The sequence below is a fragment of the Dermacentor andersoni genome, chromosome 6 (assembly GCF_023375885.2).
Source record: "Dermacentor andersoni chromosome 6, qqDerAnde1_hic_scaffold, whole genome shotgun sequence".
Lineage (NCBI taxonomy): Eukaryota > Metazoa > Arthropoda > Arachnida > Ixodida > Ixodidae > Dermacentor > Dermacentor andersoni.
In genome coordinates this window covers 125019562-125028904 of record NC_092819.1, presented here as the reverse complement: position 1 = coordinate 125028904, position 9343 = coordinate 125019562, and the positions used below count along the sequence as shown (strand labels likewise).

The 9343-nt window shown below is 45.3% G+C and overlaps 1 protein-coding gene across 1 annotated transcript; it reads left to right on the top strand.

The window, feature by feature from the left end:
• Positions 1-203: 203 nt before the first annotated feature.
• LOC126523338 (piwi-like protein 1) lies at positions 204-6036 on the top strand. Its single transcript, XM_055066752.2, has 2 exons — positions 204-713; positions 5614-6036. Exons 1-2 carry the CDS (start codon positions 369-371, stop codon positions 6034-6036), a joined length of 768 nt encoding a protein of 255 aa, XP_054922727.2. The 5' UTR covers positions 204-368.
• Positions 6037-9343: the final 3307 nt, after the last annotated feature.

Sequence of the window (9343 nt, the reverse complement as noted above, 5' to 3'; positions counted from 1 at the left end):
ATTAAGAGTGAAGCATGTTCAGGTCATTCTGAAATGTTTCGTGGTTAGATATGGATGCTGTGGGGCCCAGACGACAGTTCCAATGTGCAACAGCTGATGGCAATGCAGACGACTTAAATGCTTGTGTCTGACTGTTCAAACACATGAAACTGAGCTCATTCTGAAGATATGGTGACATACAGTGTGGTGGGTGAAGCGGCAGACTGTGAGACTCATTAATTTAGGTGCACCTATGAAATAGAAATAAAAGAACAGTAGCAATTTTCTTGATGGTGATTTATTGGCACACATGACGGCTGAGGCCAGCAGTGCTAAACTGCATCGTTCTGCAGGTGATCCTGGCACGGACAATCAGCAACCGCCGTAATATGCGCTCGGTGGCCACCAAGGTGGCCATTCAGCTGAACTGCAAGCTCGGTGGCGAAGCGTGGTGCCTGGACATCCCTCTGGTCAACACAATGGTGGTTGGGTACGACACGTACCACGATTCGAGCTCGCGCAGGCTCTCGGCCGGTGCCTTTGTGGCCAGCATGAACCGCTTGCTGACACGCTGGTACTCTCGTGTTGCCTTCCACGCCACGCATCAGAAGCTGGGCAGCTCTCTGGGCCTTCTGGTGCAGGATGCACTGCACAAGTACATGCCGGTCAACTCTGGCTCGGCGCCAGACAGGATCATCTTCAGGGACGGCGTCTCTGACGGCCAGATACCACAGGCGAGCGGCTCTGTGATGCTCATAATTAAGCACTTTTTGTCCAGAATGGAATGGGAATCGAGTTACGTCTTTTTCAGAAAATAGAGCGCTTTTTTCGTTTGTGCACTATCTTTTTGACAAAATATGCTGAAGAACCAGCCAGCCCACGTTCAAACATTTCTAAGTCAAAGCCTCACATTCAACATTAAAGCAGTATGTTTAAAATGGCCTGGCTGATTACGAGCACGGTACATTTATAAGCAACACGCCCACTACAGTTCGGGTCTTGTAGATTGAGTTGCTCCGAAGTTTATCTCTGTTCTTTGTGTAATCGTGGCTCTATGTCATTGGTATCCGTCATGCGGAACTACGGGGGCGGCATACTCCCCCTCTCCCCCTCTTACGCCTTGTGATTTGTTTTTTTACATCGGTGGTGCCTTTGCCCCGGCTGCCTGCTGTGTCCCCACCCTTCACTTTTGTTTTTGCTTCCATCACCACCGTTGGCGACTCGGACGCATATTCGAAAAAGCGCTTCTTTGAAAGCTGTGATGCGTATTGACGCAGGCACGGAGCTTGCGTTCACTGCAAACTTTCACAGACCACCTTGCGTGTATACACACGATGCAGGCCTCATTCAATAATCAGATTAAACGATCTAAAGCAGCTCGGTTCCCTGACTCGTTGGTGACCTCAGTCACCGAAAGCCTTTTACGGAAGGTTAAAAGTACCAGCACCACAAGGGAGGAAGAAAGAGCCACAACCATAAGACCTGCAGTGATTCCTTATGTTCATAAGGTCTCCCATAACCTCAAGAAGGTGGTAGGCCAGTATGGTGTACCCATTGCCTTTTCTGCCCCCGTCAAACTGGGTCGACTCTGTTCGAGAACCACTCGTGCGGAGACCGGTTCGCAAGGCTGTGGGCGTGGTTTTTGAAAATGCAAAGGCGTGGTGTATGAAATGCCCTTTGAGTGTGGCAAGTCCTATATAGGACAGACTGGACGCTGCATAACTGAATGAGCCAGGGAACACGAACTAAATCTAACGAAAGATGGCGTGGCACATATGCCTGCGCACTGCAAGGCCTGCACGTGCAAACCACGTTTTTCTGAGATTAGGATTCTTGGCAGAAGTAGATTTCAAACGGCACGTGAAGTAATGGAAGCTTACTATATAAAAAAGAAAAGTACAAACTGCATTAGCGATACATCTATCGTGCTCTACAAACCTGGAACTAGATTGTTTGACCGCTGGGTAACGTAGATTTGGGAGCAGCCAGTGCATGCGTGTATATGTATATATATTCATGGGTCACAGCCCAAATTAAACAAGTTGGCAGTGCCGCCCGGGTTGTTCTTATGTGTCCTCCTTTTGTGTGTGTTAAATTGCGGCAAAAGACATGTCTTTTAGCAAATACCAACTAGGCCAACAACCAGTTCTGTTGCAACGAAATTCAACTGCCTGGCCATTCCCAGAGCGAGAATGAGCTAAGTTTTTTCCTTCCGAGGAATTGAGTGGAATGGAATTGCGGCAAGTTCTAATTCCACAACACTGGTAAGCATGGTGCCAGCTGCTCGTCTCTATGCAGCCCAGTCTCATTATCAGTGTTGTGAAACTTTATCTGACCAGTATAAATGACAGCGCTGCAATACGAACTGCTGCGAATGGCGGCACAAGGTGAATTGATGACACAACCAAACGACTGCAAGTGAGAGCGCCAGGTGCGCTGATGAAATCCCGGTCATTATAAGCCGTTATCGCTCTTCAGCGCCTTGTGCATCCACTAAGAACAATATTCAACCGTGATCAGCTGTTGTTGGCACAGACTTGTTTTCACCATCCCCTGCAGTTTTCCAGCGCTGTGACCACGCTAACAAAGTAGAACGCATAATGTGCCACTCATCGCTCTACGCAAAATCATTTATTCCTCGCACAATAATAGAATGGAATAACCTACCATCACGCATAGCTACTGAAGTTAACTTACCATCTTTCCAAACCTTGTCGCAAGAAAACAGGTTAGTGGTAGCAGATTAGTTATTACTTATTGTTATATGCACATATTAACATATGTAACATTATGTAAAATTTTCTTGTGTTTTCATGACTAAGTGCATATACCCCTTGTTCATATCTATTTATTTTATGTTCCTTGTGTGTGGGGGGTGTTTATTTCATGTAGTTTTATTTCTTGTGTATATTTCATGTTTGTGCCCCCCCCCCCCCCCCTATGTAATACCCTCGCGTGAGGGCCCTTAGGGGTAATCTAAATAAAAAAAATAAAGTAAAAGATATGGTGTGGCCACACGGCCTCTATATTGAAATTGATCTATGATTGGGACACAGTGCAACGAATGCTGATAGCTTCACGTGCACTGTGTTCTCGCTGCTTAGTTCGCATGGGAGAAATGAAGGTCAATTTGCTTGCTATTGTGGACCCTATCTTGAAAGCGATTGTCATACGTGACAGGTGGACAAACAGGTTTCATCGTTGGGTGTAAAGCTGCCTTTGCAGCTTTAAATGTTGCAAAAAGAAGCATATGTAAATACTAAGAGAAATATAAAGAAGTATTTAATAGAAGCTTATTTATGTACGCTTCCTTTTTAATGCTTCATAAGTTTACTGAAAACATGATCTTTCGGCACCAATTGACGTTCTGTATGTCGCCAAAATGTTATCGTACGATACATTTTCGAGCCCCTAGATCCCAAGAAACTGTGCGAGGACCACGCGATGGAGAAAAGTAGTCACCCGCCACACCAGCCTCCTTGCAATATTTGCCCACCTGCCTCACATGAAAACGCTGGCATGTACTCGGTATTCCGGTACCAGCAAATCATCTTCCGAGTCATTGCGCACTATACTCACAGCTGTGGCCACCAACCCTATTGTGCTAAGCATCTTCACTTCTCGGGTTTCACAGCACATGGGGCGTAGCACCGTTGTAAGCGCACTGCATGCTTTTAGCGGGCAATAACCCAAATGCGTTGGCGTTCCCTGGTGCAAGCGACATCGTGTTTCGTTTTTGTGGCATCGTAGCCATCGTATTCCGGCGTCGCCCACCAGCTCGATTTAGTTTCGGTTTCTCGTCGCCTTGAAACACTTCAGTAAGAAAACGACAGTGGGCATCTTTTTGTTGGGTCACTCCTGCCCCACCATCTCGACGGACCTCGGTGTTTTGTGCCGCAATGATTCGCGCTCAGTGGGCATGTCAAAATTAACTTCCAGAATGCCCCACTTGAAGAAGCTGCTGACCCAGGTTGAATTTGCGGAATGCGAACGTTAGCTTGCCGAAGCCATGAAAAAGACCGCACGCGTCTCGAGCTGCTTGGGCTCCATCAGCCCAGTATGTGTCTCTGGTTACAACTGTTTACGCAATGCTTTGCCTGACGTAGAGGTCGACTACAGTTGAATTTTTCATGTTTTTTTATTGATACAGAAACTGAATAATGTTCGTTATTCTGAAAAGCTTGGTATTCTGAAGTTGTAGTACTGAAATATCCTTGCACTGAAATTATAAGCATTCAGCAGGGGATTTCCAAAGAGTTTGTTGATGTGGTGCTTATAAACGAGGTTTCACTGTGTACTGCATGCTGATAACAAATATTGGATAAAGCAAAAGTACTTTAGTATAAGAAGTGACCTTGTTATAATGGTGCCATGTTCCAGCTTGGTATGGGCCATTGCGTTTACCCTCCCTCCTCCTTCATGCAGACGCTTTAATGTCTGTTTAAGAGTTGAAGCATTCTTTAAAGGATCACCTGTACCAGATAGCACAGTTCTAGTCCTTAATCTGGTCCACTCGAAGAGGCTGGCTGTCATTACTTGCATGAGAAATAGGAATGCATTATTGAACTTACCCCCAAAAATTCACGAATTTGTTTTTATTGCAATAGCAACAAAAACAGGCGGATTTCAGCCGTCGGCATTTCCGTCGCCATGAGGTTCTGTATAAGTGAAAGCGTGTGAGGGTGAGCCAGCGAACGCGGTTCAATCCAGTTACCCAGTTACTTTTGTGCTTTCAGGCCCAGTTACTTTTGTGCTTCAATGCTTAAAATGGCATCTTCTTTAAAAAAAATGCAGGTAGGTGGAACAAGAGTGCACTTTTACTGCAAGTTTATGGCAAAGAAATCAAAAATGCTTTCATCCAGAGAATTCTTTTCAAGTGGACTTGCCTTGCAGTCTTGTGGGATACAATTTATGAATGAAATTATGGGGTTTTTTGTGCCAAAACCACTTTCTGATTATGAGGCACGCCGTAGTGGAAGACTCCGGAAATTTCGACCACCTGGGATTATTTAACGTGCACCTAAATCTAAGCACACTGGTGTTTTCGCATGTCGCCCCCATCGAAATGCAGCTGCCGTGACCAGAATTCAATCCCGCGACCTCGTGCTCAGCAGCCGAACACCATAGCGAGCAACCACGGCGGGTTACAAGTTATGAATTGCAATATGCGCCGTATAGTAATTACTGAAAAAAACTTAGTGATCTTGTTTTAGCGCTCTCGTATTGCTCATCATCTTGAATTTCCATCTCCCGCATTCCCCGTGTTTTAGTGATTTTTTGTTAGTTGACTATGCATTTTGAGTTCTCGTGCAAGTCTGCCTCTTCAAGTGGACCACTTCAAGCACTAGAATTGTGCTTTCTTCCATTGGCAATTTTTAAAAATTGCTTTATTCTTTGCAGGAACACCTAGTATATAAGACAAGGGGGCACGTTTCCACTATTATCTTTTCTTCTTAAAATAGGAACCCTATCTATATATATTCCACTATTTACGTACATGCTTCTAACAAATATTTAATGTAAAAGACCTACTTTTGTGTAAGAAGCGACCTTTTTTTTGTAATAATGTAATGTTGCAGCATTCCGTCCCCTTTTCTCCTACATCGTGTTGTCCTCTGTCCCCTTTGCACACAGGTCCGAGAGTGGGAAATCGAACAGATTATCAGCTCACTGGACGCCCTCTTCCCGGGCGTGGACCACAAGCTAGCCTTCGTGGTGGTCACCAAGCGCATCACCACACGCTTCTTCTCGCACCTGCCGAGCGGGGGTTACGGCAACCCTTTGCCCGGCACCGTAGTCGACACCGAGGTGACGCGCCCCGAGCGCTACGACTACTTCCTGGTGTCGCAGAGCGTCCGCCAGGGCACTGTGGCCCCGACCCACTACAACGTCATCTACGACACGACAGGCCTCAAACCGGACCACATGCAGCGGCTGTCGTACAAGCTGACCCACCTGTACTTCAACTGGCCCGGCAGCGCATTTACATTCGCTCGCCTGTGCAGCCGGTCGACTGCAGTGCCGCCCCCGCGGCACCAAAGGGAACTATGTATCTAGGTAACTTTTCGCCCTAGGGGGGCCTAGGTCCCTAGTTGTCGTGCGAAAAACGCGCCTAGCTCCTGAAACGCCCTAGTCCCCATGCGCGCGCGCGCGAGGCCCATAAAAGTATGCGCTAGCGCAGGGTTTGTGCCAACTCGCCGGAGCGACAGCATAAAGTTAGTCTTTATTGTATGGCGACAGGGTGCACGCAAGCAGCACGACCACGAACGAAGCGATACAAGGCGGAACAGCGCGTTTTACGGTAATCGAAGCTGTGTGTGTGTGACGAAGGTGTATGCGCAAAATAGCACGACCACGAACGAAGGTGGAACATCGCGTTTTAGCGTTTAGTGTGCGCAGAGCAATCGAGTTGCGTGTGTGACGCGTTTGTTCGCGCAAACAGCACGACCACGAACGAAGCGATACAAGGTGGAACAGCGCGTGTTGCACAATCGAGTTGTGTGTGTGCGTGTGTGTGACGCGTTTGTTATGCGCAAAGAGCACGACGACGATCGTCTTCTAACTGCGCCAGAGCAAACCGATTGTTGAATACTACACACGTATTGCGCGGGCGTTAAAACTAGAGAAACACGGGATTGCGACGCGACCAGCCGCAGTGTATAGGACTGTACGTACGTACGTACGTACGTTTTTTAATGTGGCCAATCTTAAAAGGACGATGGCATTTCTGCACCGGCGGAGAAGTGGGAAATCGTGATTAAATTTGGCCGATCATTGTCAAAAGCAAAGGCTTACCCTTAATTAGGGGTTATCCCCTACCTTCTACTGAAACTGCAGCCTCTAGTAGGCTTCATGCACTTTTGTAGTCATGACACCATACGACGATACCCTCTGACGTGGGGCCCAGATTACTGGAGAGCTGGTTGATCAAGCTTGCTCAATATACTTGACCTTTTGTTCTTTCATTATGCTACAGTGCTAGAGCGTAGTTTCTTGCTATTAGTAAACTGGCAAAACAACAAAGCTTTGCTACTTTACTCCTCAGTGTGTGTTGTGGTTCTTCAGTCAATGACACTAGAGGGGAAAGGAATCGAGATCCAAGCCAAGTGGCAAATTGTGTTTAGTCAGTCTTAAACACCCTTAACTCAATGTTTTAGATGCCTGTGTGGTTGATACCTTGTCTAGTGGAACTTCTTGCCATCCCCAAAATGTGCATAGCACCAGAGGTATAGTTTGACAGCTGTAAGCAGTGCAATTAAGGGAGTGCAGTACCTGTATTGCAGCTTTACACCAGCTAAGATATTGAAGCTTAGGAGTATGTTCATATTTCTCATCTATAGTGTGGCAAGAACTTGTAATCCGCCCTCAAGTTCTGCTGGAGCACAAGCTACTGTTGCTCTTTTGTGCAGCTAGTGTCAGCAGACAAGCTTGCAGTATTGCTAGGTAGAAAAGCACTTAGGCTTCACGACCATCCAAGTCATAAATGAATAAGTGCATGGCTAGAAGTTGTAAATTGCAAGGAACAGTTCAAATGCCATTGAGCATAGTTGCGCTATTGCAATGTATCCTTCGGAGCATTGTACGAGCCATGGTGGTTCCCACATTGTGTTGAAGTGCCACACCAGTGACATATGATAATGATGCCAGCGTGATCCAGCGTGGCTGTACTTTGTTCTATAAAAACTTTTCATGTGTTTTAGATTATATTTAGTGCAGTATCTGAAAGGTTATGCGCAGATGATAGTTGACCTTACAGCCATTTTTTCTATACAGTCCTCCACTTTCCATCAACTTCAGCAAATCATTGAAGCCCCAAAATAACACATTTAATATTGGTATTCAGATTGAACAGTTTCAGTTCTATGTGTATGTTTCAGAGAACTGGACCAAACATCAAGAATGAAAATTTAGCTACCTATTGATGCTGTAGCTTTAGGCTCTGCAGGAACCATTTATCTGCAGCACCCAACTTATCCCGTATTTGATGGATCGCGACAGATGTGTGAAGAAGCACGAGTGTTATGCAGAACAGTTTTCAAGAGGTAATGAACCTCTGCCATGTACATAAATAACTGGAAGCCTTCTCCTAAGGAAATGTTCGTGCTCTGCACTGTAACATCGACAAGTCCCTCCCTAAGATAAGGTGATAAAGAGAGCTGGTTTTATGAATCTGTTGTATTTCCACAATTTTAACATGGTATAAGTGAGGCCCAAGGCATAAATGGGACTGTGTGCTGTTCTGTATGCGTGCTGCGCTTATTGTACAGATCAATAGTAGCCAATCAATAGCCATTTTATTGAAGATGCAAATTGGATCATATCCTAGGGCCAACTCACTGTCAATGAAAACTGTTATACTGGCTTTCTGCACTGTTTATTGATCATGGACTTCTTTTTGAGGTGCGATTGAAGTCCCTCAAAATCTTACTTAAACTATGAATTGCAACTGGGAGAACGTGTCCGTTCATTAGGACCACACTTTTTGTATTTAGCTCTCATCATTGTAAACAGCTTCATAATGAGAGGAACCTCAGACGAAATGCTTATTTTTTCCTCGCATCCTTCTTCTGCCTTCTTTGTAAGCACAAACTATGGCCATGTAAACTAGGTAATCTTGCATTTATCCTGTCTACAAGTGCCTCTTTTGACATTCATGCCTGTATTGCCTTTTCAGTGCCTAAAAATTCCCTTTTTCCTTCTTTTCTCATGACTCCATTTTGTTAAACAAGAACCACTGAACAGTAATGAATCTGAACAGTAATGACGAAAGCATTGTGCGGAAATATGCAAGGTGATCAGGAAATGTAAAATGAGTCATACACCCGATTGTAGCAAACTGTTACAGAGAAAACCCATGCAGGTTTCTCGGAAATTCTTCACAAACCTACCACATGCTTCAGACTGCTCCTGTGATTCAGATGTCTGCGATAATACGTAAAAGTAGGTTCTCACGGGCACATCTATTCTCTAGTTCATGAAGTCTTCATTCCAGAGAGCCTCACCATGCCATAACACTAACCCCCGTATTCAGAAATGCATCTTAACTTGAAGCCCATGCTTGACTCGATTTAAATGACGCCTGTCGTGAACACACCATAAGCAATGCAATGAGCATCTTGGGCACATTCACACCATACGTCATTTATATCAAGTCAAGCATGAGCTTCAAGATGTATTGCTGAATACGGCGGTAAGACTTGATAAAGGTTGCTATTATTTGTCCAATGTTTCAGTTTTCTCAAGAATATCTAGCTTTTTCTGAATGCTACCAATTCTTGCTTCATTCTCCTTTTCACCACATGTGCTTCATGGCAATCTCTTTCATCTTTCCATCCCTTCTCCTTTCCCATGCTGTTGGCCAACG